General features: G+C 34.3%; 1 protein-coding gene and 1 long non-coding RNA gene across 3 annotated transcripts in view; both read left to right on the top strand.

Moving 5' to 3' along the window:
* Positions 1-19,589, top strand: part of LOC132722873 (uncharacterized) — a gene marked incomplete at its 3' end in the record, with an annotated part of 99,022 nt that overhangs the window by 61,454 nt on the left and 17,979 nt on the right. Inside the window, 2 exon segments of the mRNA XM_060707458.1 lie at positions 1,295-1,406; positions 16,809-17,012. Coding sequence (XP_060563441.1) covers positions 1,295-1,406; positions 16,809-17,012 — 316 coding nt within the window.
* LOC132722874 (uncharacterized) lies at positions 5,559-10,155 on the top strand. 2 transcript variants are annotated; one of them, XR_009624671.1, is made up of 4 exons: positions 5,559-5,942; positions 6,452-6,660; positions 7,391-7,550; positions 8,211-10,155. It is a non-coding gene; the product is annotated as an uncharacterized LOC132722874 (long non-coding RNA). The 2 variants fall into 2 exon arrangements; XR_009624672.1 differs by having other exon boundaries at positions 8,233-10,155.

Below are 19,589 nucleotides of genomic sequence, written 5' to 3' on the forward strand. Positions count from 1 at the left end.
TTAGTCATCAATGTCAAATAAATTTAAAAATAGATTACTAGCTAGCTTATAGCTTAGAATTTTCTGTGTTGGGCAAGTCATGTGCTATATTCTATAATATAGATGGATTTGATATGTATCATGGAACGCAATTTGGTTTATACAAATTTAATTTTAGTTTGATTGTATTAAAAGCTATAAGCTTTTTGAAACACTCGAATTCGTTCCTCCAACCAACCAGTACAAAGCAATGGGTGTAAAGTTTCCTGCTCAAGGATTTTAACAGCTTGCCCCTGACGGGGTTGTACCTACACAGTCAGCAATTCTTAGATTTTTAGTCTGACGCATTAACTTCTCTCAGCCATGCCACCACTGAATGCAATTTATGAATGATTGTTTTATATAAATAAATCTGGGATTAGAAATTGTATGTAAGAAACTATTTCCTTAGGATATTGAATTTTATAACACTTTCGTCAATTTACTGTCCTGGATATAAAAATAGGCTCTGTCCTCCAGTTATCGGTCCATCACAATTGTCTTGGGTCAAGAACAAAGCCATTCATCAAAGGAATTTGAAATGGCTAGACAGAAAATTTAATGTTTATTATTATAAGACGATGTATCTTATGCACCATCCATATCCCTTCAATGTCTGTTGGGCTGTATATGCTGTGTCAGGACCATAACTTTCTCATCCATCAATTGATTTTGAAAATACTTGGTACAAATGATCACCACAATGAGACCATGTGTTGTGCAACACTCAGGCCCCTACCTCTAAGATCAATGTCAAACTTGGGGTCTGTTATAGGCTATATTTTGTGTCGTGTCCAACACCTGGACCCCTACCTCCAAGGTCATATTTGGATGTCAAAGATTAAGATGGTCTGTTACAGGATATATTTTGTGTCCAGTCCATAATTCTTTCATGGTTCAAGCGACTTTGAAAATACTACAAATGTTCACCTTTAGGATTTTGAAATTACTTGACAAAAATGTTCACAATAATTGGTCAATATGTCATGAGCAATTACGGGAACCCTACGTTCAAGGTAAAGGTCACACTTCAGGGTCAAAGCTTAACATGGTCTGTTATAAAGTATATTTTGTGTTGAGTCCATAACTTTTTCATCGATCAAGGGTTTTGAAATTCTTGGCATGAATGTTCACAAATATAAGACAAAATGTTAGTGCAACTGAAAGTCCAGATCTGTAACTTAATCTTTTGAAATAGCACAATTTTGTTCTTCATGTAAAACTTACTTTAGGCGGGGATGTTTGTAACTCTTGTAATTCATATCTATATTTCTAGGAATGCGTGCATTGCAGTGATGATAATATGTTTCGTCCATCAACAGGAGACTTTACAAAAATTATCCATAGCAACACAGCAGGTTGGGCATATTTTGCCGTTGTAGTTAAGGGTGAGTTATTTATGTATTTTTTCACCTAATGTATAGTCTCTAACAATTTTGCATTTTTTCAAGGGGTGGGGACGCACTTATTAGAACTATAAAAATGTGCTTTAAAATATGATATGTTTATGATTCAATTATAAAAATCATTATTCATTATTATGATCTCATATTATAAAATGCAGAATTATATTTTTAATGTTATTTTTAAATAACAATATCTGGATGTTTTGGATAAATCTTTAAGGTTTTTTCCTACAAAAAGTGGTGTGTGGGGGGACGTTAATTGGAATATACCTGATGACATATCTTTAGAAAGTCTGCAGTATACTGTCCAGCAAGGAGAAAATTGGAGTACCCTCCTCCTTGGACAACTGTTGTTAAACTAAGCAATGTCGGAAATATAAATTTACAAGAATTTCTGTGAAGCCTCACAGAGTTTGGGTATTGACCTAAAATTTTAATATATGGAGAGTCTCAACCCAGGTCAGCATGCCAAGTTTCACATCTTATCATTGCATTTTAGAAAATGTCAAATACTTTTTGTGTCGATTGTGTCAATCGACACAAAGGTATAACTACCCATCTACAGGCAAACAATCGCAATTCCAAACAATCGCAACTCTGCCTTTCCATTTCACGAGATACGGTATTTTTGCACCGCGCTAAAACCGAACTATTTCTTATTGCCAACCGAATTTCGTTGACAAAAAAAATAGTTCCGTATGTTCGATTACAAGTTAGAAAATCCATTCATGCATTGAATATAGAAGGGGTTGTCATACATTTATAATTGTATTGAAGTATTGAAAATTAAAATTACAATTTGGTTTAAATTTGTACTGTACGCAGAAATTATATAAATGCCCGAGTGAATCAATTGGCTCTTCAATGACGCCATTTTTATTCAACAGCCAGATTGAAATGCAGTTTCGACTTCGTTATTTGACACAGATATCAGGCTATTTTGAAGAAATTGTAAGTATCGGATACTCCTACAGAGATTTTGACTATTAAACAAAATGAATTGTCCCAGAATGAGCAAGGCGTGTGATATCAATGTGTACGAAGAGGTATAAGATAAGTGTCCACGCGGCCCTAAACCAACTCGGTCCGCAACAAAACAGAAGTTATCTGATTGTATTGACACTTATATCTGAGGCTCGACAAGGAGGTATCAAAATTACCTCAATTGTCTACACTACAGTACCATGTGTCCGGACATTTATGTACATGACGTGATTTAATTCAGATAAAAGCTTGGGTGTTTTGATTTTTAATTTTTAACATGATAGACAATATTTCAGCAACAAATGCTGAAGTTTTGGAAATTGTATTGTTTACTCTGCAAATGATTATAGATGGTATATGAGGTCAGGCATTGTTTTCTTGACCCCCCAAATTTCAACGTCAACATTCTTGAAATAGCCATTAAAATATTACCATACGGTGGTTGAAATAAATTTATTTATTCATTTTTAGAAGAAACATGCATTTATTGTTGATAAAAAAGTGACTGACAACCACTGAACAAAGAAAATAATAAATTATGCATTTTCAGGGCCGTCCGGTTTTGGTGGTCCCCAACCAGTAGCCTAAACATTTATGAACTGTAAATTCTTCCCTCACACACTTTCATCAATAACAATTTCAATTAGAAAAGGTATATAAATTATGACATAAAACGTTAAACAATGAAAGGTATGAACACATGAAACAAAGATAATTGAACATAGAGCAACAAAACTAGTTCCACTGAGGAATACCGTACCGTATTTAGTCATTTTGAATTGATTTGATATAATTTGATAGACAAACAAATACTTTGATAATTTCTCTAGTAACTGAAGTATTGAGAAATAATTTTGAATTGTAATGGAAATGAGGTAATATTTTCTCTTTGCTCACTTGTAAATGATTAATTAAATAAGCTTGGATCAGTCAAATTGAATGTTTTTGTGCATATAATTCCTTAAAAGAAATAAGTCAAATCGAATGAATGTGATAACAGTGATTATATTTATGTGTAAACGTTCAATCTGACAACAATAAAATTTCAGATGACAGTGCATTTTGAGAATAAATAAACATGATTGTCAGTTTACCGAGTATTGCTTTGGAGTTGCTCGCCGGTGTCACTAGTATGCTTTTTAATGTAACGAGTATTGGTTATTAATATCAAGTAAATGTGAGAAGTAATCACAGAGTATTTACCACATTTAACCTTAAATATTTCTTATTGTCACAATGTGTATACTTATTGACATATGTGCAGAATAGGCAGATTTTGAAGGTACTGTACTGAATAATACATACCCAGCAAACATGCATAGATATGGGACCCATATGGGCTATACCTAGGCCGCGAGTTAAGCCCATATGGGTATGCCCATATTGGACCTATATGGATCCAATATTGGCAAGTCCATTTGGGTACGCCTATGTTAGACCCATATGGGTACCATATTACAGCACTTTAAGGAAAAACGATTTTTCTTTTATTTATTTCTTTAGAACTCGTTTACTTTGAGCTATAGTGTGACCATCTTGGCATAAATTGCTATTATCTTATATAAAAATCGTAGCATTATTTTAAACAGTTATACAAGCCATGAGGGACCCATTTGGGCAACCCGATAAATATTAGCATGCCTGAGCAGGTGCGAGAAATTAATTTGTTAAGTGTTTATATTGGTTTTAATTTTTATTATTTAAATATAAAAATGTGTTTTTTAGACTATAAATTCAGAAATAATTTATAAAAATCAGCATTTGATGAAAAAATTTATTTTGAGCATGTGCAGACGTGATTTTCGCTGCCGCTTAAAATCAAATTGTGTATCGAAACGTTAAATTGTAAAATTGTACACGAAAAAAATATTTCATTTTCGATTCCGAGCATTTAACCACGATTTCGTATAATGACCTTTCATATTATATCCTTACACGTTTATTGTGTGTGTAGGTAAGCTGTAAACGCCGTTAAGTTTTTGGTTTTGCCTTTGCCATGTAATTTCCCAATAGTCGTTTGTCAGTTTAATTTGCGACATTTTCTAGAATTTACGCCCACTCTTAGGCACTTTAGCTGACCTATGCATGTGTATAGTTGTAATTGTTGAATAGAGCTGTCATCGATATCGACAATATCGATGTATCGTTGATATTTTTTGCTGATCAATAATCTATACACATTTTAAAAAATCGATACTTTTGACTAATAAATTAAATGTCTAGAAATTATAAAATTCACCCAAAATATATACAGAAGCAGTAATTTATATCTAATGTTATGCTTTTGTTATATAGTGGAATTATTTCAGAGCAATGGTGACAAAAAATATTGTCTGGAAAAAATCATGCAGTGGACAAGACACGTACTGTACAGAACATGTTTTTGACTGAAATCATTGAAACAGGTATGAAAGTGAATGACAGACAAGTGAGTATAGGATATTATCGATATATCGGTGTATCGTTGATTTTAGTCACTTGATATCGATATATCGTTGATATGCTTTGCACTGAATCAATGACAGCTCTATTGTTGAATTACTTAACTGTGACAGAGTCGACACTAACATTTTAAAAATATTGTTTCTATCTAGACTAAATTTTAAGAGATCTTTTTTTTAAAGGGACACCATCATTTGAAATCCAGTGTCCCCCCCTAGCCTTAGAAGTCCCTTCCATTTTGCAACATTTCATTCATAAGCATTTTAAAATATTAAATACAAATACTTATTTTTACAAATTCAAGTATTTTTTCCAAGTACCAACCAAGCCCTCTAGCTGTTGCACAGGTATGAGTATCGGACCTGAGAAGAAAAAATATGACCTGATAGATAATTAAACCTGTGTTCATCTTTAAAAAGTCAAAAACCAAAAACAATTGTAAATTATGACCCCCTTTTAAAATATACTATAAGTATAAGAAGGCCGGAAACTCTAGATTCGAGCCTACGGCAAGGGATTCACTACCCAGGCCGTTGTGAAAACAATTGTCCAGACAATTAAAAAATCTTTTATCATTATTTCACATTGGTATTAAGCTTCCAAATGAGACCAACTCCAGGTCTCTAGCCCTTCCTGTTCATGAAATAATCCTATCAGGAAAGGAGCGCATTCGTGATAAAAATCCTTGGTAGAAAAAATTGCGGCACAACAATTTGGTGCGTAAACATAGACTAATACATGTTTGCCAGTCGTGTACAGGTCATAATCATATTGTCACTTGGTACAATAACTCACTTAATGTATATGTATTTTTTAACTACTTATTAATGTATTTTCATTTTATTGTAAATAGGGCATCAAAAAAGCTGTATGAATCGGATAGTGGCACTGATGAGAATGAGACAGACACAGAGAGAAGGCCATAACAAGTTATTGACCAAGCAACAACGCCCAAACAGGCACGAAGCCTACTTTTACCTCCGCCTTGCTTATCTGCACAGGCATTGCGAGAGGCCAGCAGTGATGTGCAAAGTGCTTCTCCAATACAAGGTGCTTCTGATACGCCCTCCCGTGGGAAGATTATTGGGCCCAGTAAGTATAAACTTCGGAGCTGTAAATATATTTATTACAGTACATACTTATTAAATGTTCTATCCTCAAAACAAGCCAATAAATGTTATAACAAGCTGGATTGAGTGACACAGCCAAAAATGTAAAGTTTCACCTTATGACGCCCCTAGTTCAAAAAAAATTCAAAAGAAATTGATGATTACTTGTGTTAGTCTTTATCATGATGTGAATTAATGTGTGCCTATTCTTGTCTGACCCCACAACTGTTATCCAAAGTTAAGGTCCTTGGAATAGTCAAAAATGTTTATTTTCACCCCATGACATGCCTAGCTCAAAAATATGTTAAGTTTAATTCATGATTTCTTATCATTTTCACATTTTGTGACCTTGCACACTCAACAATCCTTTTGAGATTTTAGCGTTAATTACTGTTGAAGCCAAGGAAAAATTTAAAATACTGGATTTTTTTCATTTGTAATTCACATAGCTCTAAAAGTATATAGCCTAGAATTATGAATCCTTTTTTGCAGCTGCTGTTACACAGATTCTCCGAGTCTTGGAGACAATGCGGGAGGAGAATAGTGAAATTAAGAGGATGATGTAGCAATTGTTGTCAAGGTCAGCAGCAGATGACCAACCGCTGCAGCTTCCTGAAGATATCTCATTCCCTATTCGTTCTCCTGAGCAGATGGAAACATTCGATGAGCTTCTGGGAGATCAGACAAAGCTGTCATCTGTGGTAAGCATAGTGTTAGTCATGTAATTGTTGCACCATTAGTAACTGAAAAAAGTATACCCCATATCCACTGGCTTAAATGCGAAATAACATAATGGTCTGTGGTGAGCACTTGATGATAATGTATTATCATTCTGCTATACTTATGTAGGAAAATATTGCACAGTGGACAAACACTTTGCTGCATTAATTTCGGAATTAAAAATTGGCATGTTTTAATTTTTTGATTCATATTGATACAGTTATCTTATTATTTAGATATGCTATAATAGCCATGAGCACAAGACATGGGCAGTTGGCCTCGTTTTCAACATTGATTATTAAGACAAGACAGTCGATTCATTAATCAAAATGCTGGCAGCTTTCAAAATACCAGGAAAATGACTAGTACCAACAAAATCCAGGAATTGAGCTGTTATTATAATATCAAAAATTATTCTGTTGATACTGTATAAACTTGTGTTAAAAAAACAACAATGATAATGTGCCCCATAACACTCGGTGGAGGGGACAAACAAAAAGGCACAAGTCACTAAGGTGTTGTCCTAGGCTGTAAATATATGAGGAAAGATCTTTTAATTTGTCAATTCAAACAGTTTTCTTGGCAGATCATGTATTTGAGGTCCAGTTGACAATTATTTGTCATTTGGTGACTTGCAGCGCATCACAAATTTTGAAAATTAGTAGTGTTAAAATTAACATTAAAAAAAGTTTATGTTCTGCTTTATTTAAGCTGCGGTTCCTCTCAATGTTTGGTGGGGCAGTTGTGCGGGAAACTGTTGACCGCTAGATGAAAGAAACCATGTCAAATGAACTGGCAAGAATGTACAATATGAAGGGGCTGAAAGGGAAGAAAACATTTGGGGGCCTCTAGATACTAAATGTATTGTATAGTAAGTGATATATTACGAATTTGCAAAGTGGTGTCTTTAAGTAAGGCTTCAAAATAGATATGAGCCGTGTCACGACAAAACCAACATAATGGGTTTGCGACCAGCATGGATCCAGACCAGCCTGCGCATCCGTGCAGTCTGATCAGGATCCATGCTGTTCGCTATTAGTTTCTTTACTAAGGCTGGCCTGGATCCATGCTGGTCGCAAACCCATTATGTTGGTTTTGTCGTGACACGGCTCATATATTATCCAAGATCTTGTTATTGTGTCTTCAGGTATCGCTTTAATGAAAGAAAATGCTTGACTAGCTTTTATGGAAATTAATAAGAGAGAATATTTTACGTGCTGTGTGGTTTTGATCCCATGCATTGTGTTGTGATGCATAATATAAGCAGAAATCACCTTCCTGTAAAGCAAGTTATTTGCTTACCTTAACATTCTTTACTGATGCACCGATAAGATGATCTCAGCTTACAACTGACTGCAGTGATATCACAGAAATATTGTTAAAAGCTATGTAAAACCGGGACATAAACATCTATATTTGTTAAAACATACCAGAATTAGTTTATATTCCAATTTATACTGCTCAAAATGCTACAAGGTGACTGAATGGTTTCAATACTTACATTTCACTGCATTTCATTTCATTCTTTAAGGATAAGGATGCTTGTTTTATAGAATGTGTCCAAAGGAATTTGCCGACAAAGACTGCAACAAGGAAGGATGTAGAAATAAAGGTTTCAAAGTGACTGGCTGGGGCGTGGGACCGCGATGGGGGAAGGAAAGCAAGAAACAAAGTGTCCAAGACTTTACCTGAAGCAAATGAAGGAAGTGACTAGACATGTTTTTATTTTTAAAAAATGCAAATCTATAGAGGATATTTGTTTGTTAGTGTGTAAGATGAAATTTAATATCATCAAGTGAGCTTTAAAAACATTATTCTCACAAGTGAGAACACTGTTATTTAAAAGTCCCTCAATGATATAAAATTACATCTTACATAACAAACAATAAAGTGTCTTTTTATTTTATGCTAATGAAATTTCCTCAATATTAACTTTAATAATTATTAAATCTGTTTTCCCCACTGTTAACATCAATTTTAGTTGAATTTAAGTCCAATTATTCATAAATACAGGAAGTCTTGGGCTGAACAAAAAGTTTGACAATCAACGTTGAATAGCAATGATTTTATTTATTTTATTAAAAAAATATGAATTATCGCTTGTTTTAATAATAAAAACAACCAATTCTAGAAGAAAAAGTCACACCATCCCACCTTATTTCTGTTACTCAGGCAATTTATGTATGACCTGGCTTTGTGAAATGTAAATGGCGGCCATTTTTAAATGTTGTGTATTTTAAGGAAAATAAATTTTGTTTTATTCAGAGGAATATTATTTGGATAGGTTAGTCTCGAAGCAGTCCTGAGAATGTCAGAATTGTCAGCAAAAATGATATTAAGGTACCACATGGGGAAAATCTTTAAAAAGTAGTCTCGTCATTGAAAAGTTTGAAATTTGGATCATTTTCACTGTGAAATTATCAAATATAATTTTCACGGATACACCAGTAATGCACACAAAAGCATAAAATGAATGACTTTTATTTTACATTTTCGAACCTTTTCTTCATCGGCATATAAGTTATTCCAATGATTAAAAGTCAATAGATATCAAAGTATTTTAAAATGTGATAAGGGTCAGAACTACAGTAAGTGGCTCATTTGTGTATCTTATTATACTTTTTGTTGCTAATTTTAATGTTTGAGGTCATCAGCATAGCATGTCTTTCTTGTAAATGCAAAATTCTTTGCCGTCTAGTCAGTTTATTTTGCTGCTATGTTATGTTTGTTGTTGACATTATATGCTGTTTTTCTGTTGTCTATATGCTGTTGCTATGTTTTTCATTAAACATTGTTACTATTTAAATCAAGACATTAAATGCTTGGGGAATGTGTTTGATACTGATCAATACAATTATAATATCTTGTCCAAACTTAACACTAACAGGGAACACATATATAGATATGGTATTAACCTTTAAAATCAAGTTGAAATACTTTACAATGATGCTTCTTGTAATCTTTATTTTTGTTATTGTTGAAACTTTGATAATATCAGATAAATTACTGAAACAACTACTGTAACCCAATTTATATTCGCGAATACAAATGTTCGTGTTTTGCCGAGGTCGGACATATTCGCTAATATTAATTTCCGCGTTTTCTGGATTTCCGAAAAAAAAAATTTGCGGATTGGAAAGTCCGATGGGACCGTAAAATCCACTAGCCGACTATTAATCTTCAATAATTGAGGTCATTATTAGTGTCTAAAATGGGATTAACAATACGCTAGCCTTATATATTGTATTGGTAAGTGAATTGTGATCACAGTTCAGCAAAACATTTTCTCTATATTCTTTATTTATACGGTACATGTACACATCGTTCGTCTTCATTTCTAAACATGTCGTTAAAAGGGTGGGTATCACACTATTATACTTTGTTTTTCTCAACTAATAGTTTTTTTTTGTCTGTTCCCTTCAGACATGTGAAAAACACAAACTAGACGATAATTGCTCAGAAGCACGTTTCATAATGATGATTATGTTTGTAACATGTTTAGCTGTTTTTATAAAGTTAATCTATTTAGGGTGTTGATTGACTTATGTCCAAAATGAGTGAATTATACGTTCTTTATAAATATTCGAACACTGTATCAATTCATTATGACTTTAAATGTAAATGAAATAGTGATTGCTATATTGACATAGAGTTCTTTTGATATTTATAAAATAGTAGTAGTTTACTTAGTTTGTGTTTTTATGGCAATATTCATAACAATTCATTACTTCCTAACAGGTGCCCATAAAATTCGAATATATCCAGTCAAGTAGCTTTGCATGAACAACGTCTAAAATAAAAATTTCTCTCCCAATTTATTCGCGAAATCGTGCGGACTTATTCGCGCAAACAAATATTCGCGCTTCGTGGTCATCCGCAAATAAAGCGAATATTAATTGGTCGCGAATATTTGTTGGGTTACAGTATTTTTACTGACAATTTTTTAAATGAACTTCTTCACAACAAATTTGATCTCGTTAAATCAGTATTATTTCACATTTATAAAGGAATATATCCATAATTAATTACTGTTCTGTGATATATAGGATAATTGTTAATTTTGGTGTAATATCACATTTTAATTATTATTAATTTCACAGAGTGGATACCTAAAGTGTTGTTCACAAGTGGCGCAGCCATGAGTGAAAATAACAATTTTTGGTACTCAGAAGTGAACTTATCATGATATTTTCATTGATACAGTATACATGTATGTGTTTACTTTATGTCTAAGACTCCACTAATGTTTGGTTCCTTTCAATAAAATGTTGAAATATGCGAGAAACTTTTTATCAGGAAGCATCGCAAAGATGAAGTCATTTTAATGACGTTGTTGTCATATTTTTTTCCGGCTTTCAGTATACTTGGTTAACTTTTTTGATATTTATTCAGTTATCAAATTTGATGATTTTTTCACAGAGTGGCTAGTGAGTCAGGATATAATTCAACGTTAACTTCCATAAACCATTGAAAATTGATAAAAGATTAATGAAATTCTTATTGAGAATGATATTAGCACATAGAAAACTGATCCCAACAGTAACGTTTCACAAAAGGTTACTATAACTATTGATATTAACAATTGAAATGCATTATATTGTAAATACTACTGTTATTTCTTGCCTTTATGGTTGTTATTGTTGATGAAGATATGTGAAATGAAGCTGGTTATTTTTACAAACTGGTACAAACTATTTGTTACTTTTCATCAGCTGCATATTTTTTTACACGTCTATAAACAGTATTTCTATGTGCCAAGGTTTTGTGTATTATATTTGTTACTTTCATTAGCTGCATATTTATACCCCCAAAAACGAAGTTTGGGGGGGTATATAGGAGTCACCCGGTGGTCGGTCGGTCGGTCCAGACGTCCGTTGCATTTTCCTTGTCCGGAGCATAACTTGAAAACTAATGGTTGGAATTCAATATAACTACATACAATGGTCAAGCACATTGAGAGGAAGTGCAGTGCACAAGAACCATAACTCTATCTTGACTGATTACAGAGTTATTGCCCTTTGTTACTTTTCCTTGTCCGGGGCATAACTTGAAAACTACTGGTTGGAATTCAAAACAACTTCATACAATTGTCAAACACAATAAGGGGAAGTGCAGTGCACAAGAACCATAACTCTATCTAAAGTAATTACAGAGTTATTGCCCTTTGTTGCTTTTCCATTGCTTTTTTTTTTTTGTCCGTTGCATTTTCCTTGTCCGGAGCATAACTTGAAGACTAATGGTTGGAATTCAATATATCTACATACAATGGTCAAGCACATTGAGAGGAAGTGCAGTGCATAAGAAACATAACTCTATCTTGACTAATTACAGAGTTATTGCCCTTTGTTACTTTTCCTTGTCCGTGGCATAACTTGAAAACTACTGGTTGGAATTCAAAACAACTTCATACAATTGTCAAACACAATAAGGGGAAGTGCCGTGCACAAGAACCATAACTCTATCTAAAGTAATTACAGAGTTATTGCCCTTTGTTACTTTTCCATTGCCTTTTTTTTGTCCGGACCATAACTTGAAGACTAATGGTTGGAATTCAATATTACTACATACAATGGTCAAGCACATTGAGAGGAATTGCAGTGCATAAAAACCATAACTCTATCTAAAGTAATTACAGAGTTACTGCCCTTTATTACTTTTCCATTGCTTTCTTTTGTCCGGACCATAACTTGAAGACTAATTGTTGCAATACATTATAACTTCATACAATGGTCCAGCACATTGAGAGGAAGTGCAGTGCACAAGAACCATAACTCCATTTTGACTTATTACAGAGTTACTGCCCTTTGTTTCTTTTCCTTGTCCAGAGCATGACTTTAAAACTACTGGTTGGAATTCAAAACAACTTCATACAATGGCCAAGCACAATAAGGGGAAGTGCAGTGCACAAGAACCATAACTCCATCTTGACTAATTACAGAGTTATTGCCCTTTGTTACTTTTCCATTGCTTTCTTTTGTCCGGACCATAACTTGAAGACTTATTGTTGGAATTCATTATTACTTCATACAATGGTCAAGCACATTGAGAGGAAGTGCAGTGCATACGAACCATAACTCCATCTTGACTAATTACGGAGTTACTGCTCTTTGTTACTTTTCCTTGTCCGGGGCATAACTTGAAAACTACTGGTTGGAATTTAAAACAACTTCATACAATTGTCAAGCACAATAAGGGGAAGTGCAGTGCACAAGAACCATAACTCCATCTTGACTAATTACAGAGTTATTGCCCTTTGTTACTTTTCCTTGTCCAGAGCATAACTTGAAAACTACTGTTTGGAATTCAGTACAACTTCATACAGTTGTCAAGGACATTAAAAGGAAGTGCAGTGCACAAGAGCCATAACTCCATTTTGACAAAATACAGAGTTACTGCCCTTTGATACTTTTCCTTGTCCGGAGCATAACTTAAAACGTACTGGTTGGAATTCAAAACAACTTCATACAATGGTCAAGCACAATAAGAGGAAGTGCAGTGCACAAGAACTATAACTCTATCTTCAGTATTTATAGAGTTATTGCCCTTTGTTCTTTTTCTTTGTCTTTCTGGACTTATTACAGAGTAATTCAATTAAACTTCATCAATGGCCAACCACATTGAAAGGAAATGCAACATACATGAACCACAATTATCTTTCATTGCCCACAACCATAACTCTATGTTTCAATTCTATTACAAGGTATTCTGTTACTAGTAACATGCTCATTTCCGAAGCAGACTTGTGGGGGTATTAATCACATTTAGTGATAGTTCTAGTTTATTTTACATGTCAATAAACAGTATTTCTATGTGCCAAGGTTTTGTTATTATATTTGTTACTTTTCATCAGCTGTATATTTTGTTTACACATCTATGAACAGTATTACAACTGTGCCAAGGTTTTGTTTTATTAGCTCACCTGAGCTTGCTCAGGGTGAGCTTTTAGGATCGGTGAATGTCCGTCGTCCGTCCACAATTGCTTGTGAACACTCTAGCGGTCGCATTTTTGCCTCAATCATCATCAACCTTGGTCAGGATGCTTATCTAGTTGAAAGCTTGGATGAGTTCGAACATGGCTCATCTCGGATGAAAAACTAGGTCACAAGAGCTAAAAATAGAAAAACCTTGTGAACACTCTAGAGGTCACATTTTTGACCCAATCATCATCAAACTTGGTCAGGATGTTTGTCTAGGTGATAGCTCGGATGCGTTCGAACATGGGTCACCTGGGTAAAAAACTAGGTCGCAATGCTCAAATATGGATAATGCTTGTTAACACTGTAGTGGTCACATTTTTGACTCACCTGTCATGAGACTTGGTCAGAATGCTTGTCTAGGTAATTGTTTGGATGAGTTTGATAAGTCAGGTGAGTGATCTAGGGCCATCATGGCCCTCTTGTTATATTTGTTACATTTCACAAGCTGTATAATATTTTTTTCTTCAGCACTATCATACCAAAGTGTAATGAACAACTTTTTATATTTATTCATGTAGATCTTTTTCATTTGTCCAATACAAAGAAAACTGAAAATTTAAATATCATATAAAACATAGATACTATTTCATTTGAAAATTAAAGTAATTGGTAGATAGAAATTTGTAATGAATTACAATAAATGTATAATACTTTCCTATGAATTATGTAGAAATTTAAAAAGACATGGGAGTAGGTTTGCAGTTGTGTCTTTGAGAATCTGTATATATATGATACACTCTTACCATAATTGAGAGTACTAAATAAAGTTAACATTGTTAAAGCATATACATTGTGTGTTGTTTTCTTGCAGGGTAATAAAGGCTTTGTGCCATAATCTGTCTGTTCCAGTTAAAACATCACTTGAATATTTAATGCAAGTACAAGAATTATGCCAGTTGCAACTTAACGTCCAGCAAACTTATAATTGAAGTACTTGAAAATAGTTCTACCCCGGAATTCAAAATCTACCCATAATGGAAGTATCTGGGCTGCCCATTTGAAACCCATATTTAGTACAAGGGCTGATATATGGGGCCCATATTGAGTACATGGGCCGCCCAGATGGGGCCATGTGATCCCATATTGAGTACATGTATAAGGGCTGCCCAAGTCTCAAACCGAATTGTGGATTTTGATAAGATTAAAATACAGGGCAGCATTGCTGCAAATGCAATAAAAAGGTTATGATACAGGGCAAGTGTTCATTAAGACAATACCGGTATACTTGAACGGCATTAACTTCAGGCCAATATTTTAATAAGTGTGCCAATATCTTTCTTAAGGCACACTTTTGCTGTAAAAACCTATAATTTATGCCATCTAGATATGTTTTTCTTCTTTTTAGAGATAGGTCTAATGGAACTAAAATATTTGAATAAATATCATAAACTGTACATATCTGCAACGAAACAAATGGCGTAATCAATAAACAGACTCAGGCTGTGAAAGGTTATATATTTCACAACACAATCGACACTCCAGTACTTTCAGTGCTTTGATTATGCCACAGCAGCATCTGCGATGCGGTGGCATATAGCGATTCACCTGTGTGTGTGTGTTATATAGATTATATAGTGAACTTAAAAAATCTTCTTGTGAAAACCCACTATTTCAACCAAACTTGGCAGGATTGTTCCTTGGGTGAAGGGCTTCCAAAGTTGTTCAAAGAATTTCATTCCATGCAGAGATCTGGTTGCCATGGCAACCAAAAGGAATTATAAGAATAAATTTAAAAAATCTTCTTGTAAAGACCCAAAAGGCCTAGAGCTTAGATATTTTGCATAAGGCATTGTCTGGTAGACCTCTTACAAGATTGTTCAAATTATAGCCCTGGGGTCAAAATTGGCCCCGCCCCGGGGGTCATTGATTTTCACTATATACATATAGTAAAAACTTAAAATACCTTCTTGTAAAAACCCAAAAGGCCTAGAGCTTAGATATTTTGCATAAGGCATCATCTGGTAGACCCTTACCAAGATTGTTTAAATTATAGCCCTTGGGTCAAAATCGGCCCTGCCCCGGGGTCATTGATTTTTGCTATATGTACATATAGTAAAAACTTAAAACACTTTCTTGTAAAGACCCAAAAGGCCTAGAGCTTTGATATTTTGCATAAGGCATTGTCTGGTAGACCTCTACCCAGATTGTTCAAATTATAGCCCTGGGGTCAAAATTGGCCCCGCCCCAGGGGTCATTGGTTTTCCTTATATGTACATAGTAAAAACTTTAAAAAAAGTCTTCTAGCAATTGACAAATGCTAGTTAGATATTTTGCATGAAACATTGTGTTGTGAACCTCCAGCAAGATTGTTCAAATTATAGCCCTGGGGTCAAAATTATGCCTTGCCCAAGGGGACAGTGACCTACTTTCTTGTCCTTTGATGTACAGCAATGACATTTTGACCATGTGCACAGTTTAAGTTGTAAAATTGAACTTTGACCTAGATTTTGATGATGTGACCTACTTTCTTGTCCTTTGATGTACAGCTATGAAATTTGAACCATGCGGTGGCATAGCATTTTTCTCAAATGCAATCTTGTTTATTCATTTTTTTTTTTAGTATTCAAACATTACACCTATCTTACCAGTGTTGCATCTACAATTTCAAAATTATGGGGAAAATGTGTGGGACATACATTTACCTTACAATATGATATACCGAATAGAATTCATTTATTTTACGTCCAGGCATTTTTGACAGCTATTGTCTGCTCAAAAACGGAAGTAGAAAAAATAAAATATTGACGAATACTACAAAACACACGCAAGATGACTCAGTCTGCTGCTCCATGCGATTAAGTACGTATTTTAGTCATGACCAAACATGGCTGAAGCGTTAAAGATACGATGAAGATAAACTGAATTATGTCTTAGTTGAAAAGATTGTCAGATACGCGACTTGGCGCGCACTGACTTCATTAAAATGCGCGATCTGCATAAAAAATGCGCAAATCACGCAATTGCACAGCCTAGATGCAACACTGTCTTACCAAAGAATCTCAACCAAAATTATAAGGTTTTTTTCTTTAAAATTGCAAATTGTGTAAAGTGAAACATATTTAGGAGATGATGATATAAGTTAAAATCAAGACATATGTGTAACTATGAATTTCTAAAACTGTCCAAGTGTATTGTTTTTTTTTTCATTTCAGTTACTCTGCAAAATCCCAGTAAAGATGAAGGAATGACATCATTTATTTATCAGTATTACGATAACACAAAGGTTGTATGCGAGGTATCACCTGTTACTGGACAGGCAATGACAACTCCATTTACTATCACATGTAATGAGCCAACCTTGCCAGAAGTCTTGCCCTATACCTGTAAGGTGTCCTATGCATTAGAAGAATATGGAGGTAAAGTTCCTTCTTTTTGCTCTTTTTCTTTAGGGATTCTGTTTGAACTTTCTATAAGCTGTCTACAAATACTCTTTAAAAATGATAGCTCCATTTTGCAATATACTTTGTTTTCATAATTAACAAAATGGCAGTCCATGTCATTGGTTAAAATGCTGTTAGAATCTCTTGGTTTTTTTCTGTTGCCTATGGATCAACATATTTCTCTTGTCCCCTGGCCAAATTATTTAAGTTAGCATATCTGTTGTCACAGATGAAAATGAAAACCTTATATAAAAGCAGCCACATTGATTAAAAAACATGCCCAGGATGTGAAAACGGCGTCACTTTTATAACAGCCTGTCGCTTACAAAAGCCCTCCTGTCCAAAAATGACAAGGCAGACAGAAGACCTCCTGTGAAAATGACATGGCGGACAAAAGACTTACCATGAAAATGACATGGCGGACAAAAGACCTCCCGTAAAAATAACATGGCAGACAAAAGACCTCTCGTGTATAAGACAAGGCGGACATAAGCCCTCCTGCAGCAAATATATATTTATAATACTTCATGTTTGTTATTTCGCTTTTTATTGGATAATCGTTTATATAATTTTATATACACGACTGCTGTCAATTTATATAGAAATCTCGCTTTATTCCTCTAAAAATGATGCTTGATGTATTATAAATTAGTGATAAATATTTCTGACAGGTTATATTGTCGAATATAAACGGTTGTTTGCAAACAACCATTTATATAGGGCTATGTAACCTGTCAAAAAACATTTATAACTAATAATATACAGTAAAAACTGTTTACAGTGACATTCGATGGGAGAAAAGAAAAAAGGTCATTATAGACAGGGAGTCACTGTGGACAGTCTCTATTTGGTTCGGATATGTTCAAGACTTTAGGGATAAGTTGGGAGATATATTAGGCGTCATCTGGAGAATTATAAGCTAGGAATAAACCAGAAAAGAAATAAAAAAACACCTCAAATAAAAGAATTCTACTATAAATCTACTTTTCATAAATGTATACCAATAGCAAACACAATATTTACATATACTGTATACATGTAGTGAGTATGTTTAGTTGGTAACAATATTCAGGGCAGATAGAGCAATTCGGATTATTCCACTTGCCATATTGGCAATGAGTCAGGCTGGTCATCGTCTATATTTTTCATTTAGCGATTTGACCACAAGCCAGAATGTTTGAGATACAAATCTTCACATAATTTCTACAGATAAGTGCTCTGAAAAAAATCGAGTTTTCGAACATAACCACACCTTTAAGACGTTAGGCACTGATTATCTTTACTCGCCAAAGCACCGCAGCAATTATGTATATGCAGGTGTCTTTACGAAAATTGATTGAATCTGTCGCCATTATGTGTAATTGTCAACAAACAGCCTTAGTGTATTAGTGTGTCGCCGATTGGTCAATGCAAACTGCCGTAGATACAACACGCGTTCTGATTCGTCAATCGCATGAATACATAATATACATAGTGAACTCTTGCCTTGCGGCGTGTATTAAACTTTGTTGATGTTGACACGCGTTCTTAACTAGCGGATTAACAGTGATTGGTTGTAATTGAGAGGTAAACAAATTGTTAACATACCTATCGGCTTTAATAAGTATGACAGATCATTAAAAAATCGGGCGACTTCAAAATCGCTTTGAAATTGGTTTTAGGCAAAGTCGCTGATCCGAAGGCGACTTCTACGCCAAAGTCGCCTCCTAGCTCAAGCCTTGCAAAAGTCGCTTTGTACGGCTCATATACTAAATCATGGTCGTTATACGGACTAGACAGGTGGTCGCTACATACAGACCCTTTATATAGTAAATACTGTTCGGCGCACCTATTTACTATGGTCACTAAAGACAGAAGGTCGCTATATACAGGGGGTCACTAAGACAGTCTTTACTGTATATGTAATTTGAATACCTTGTTTTTTTCTTTTCAATCGAAGGGAGGGCTTTTATCTAGGAGGGCTTTTGTCCTACACTTGTCACTTACCTATTATATAATGTCCCCAATTTATTTGTCAATGCCAAATCAGCTTCACTTTTAATTTTAATGAGACTTAAATTGCTCACAGTTCCTTTTATAATGCTGACCTTCACCTGTTTTAAACTACTTGAATTTAATCTGTTGCACCCATATTTGGTCTTTCAGTACATTTTAACATGTAGCATTGAATTTGACCTAAAAAACCAAACCTTGTAACTTTGCACCAACGTCCAACTAGTATTTGGTCATTCAATACATTTTTACATGTAGCATTGAATTTGACCTAAAAAACAAACCTTATAACTTTGCCCAAACGTCCGACTAGTATTTGGTCTTTCAGTACATTTTTGCATGTAGCATTGAATCTTGACCTAAGAAAACCAAAACCTTATAACTTAGCCCCAATTTCCAATTTTATCGATCCCAGCAGTGATTTCTTTGAATAGGTTCAATGAAATAAATTGATGAAAGGAAAGCTATCTTTGTTCACTGGATACGTAAATTATATCTGTCAAAGAGAAATTTAAATGGAAAAGGTATATACAGTCCGACCCTGGTTATTTGACAACCCTT

Source organism: Ruditapes philippinarum, unplaced genomic scaffold (genome assembly GCF_026571515.1).
Source record: "Ruditapes philippinarum isolate M1 unplaced genomic scaffold, ASM2657151v2 ctg6909_1_1_1_1, whole genome shotgun sequence".
NCBI classification, from domain to species: Eukaryota; Metazoa; Mollusca; class Bivalvia; order Venerida; family Veneridae; genus Ruditapes; species Ruditapes philippinarum.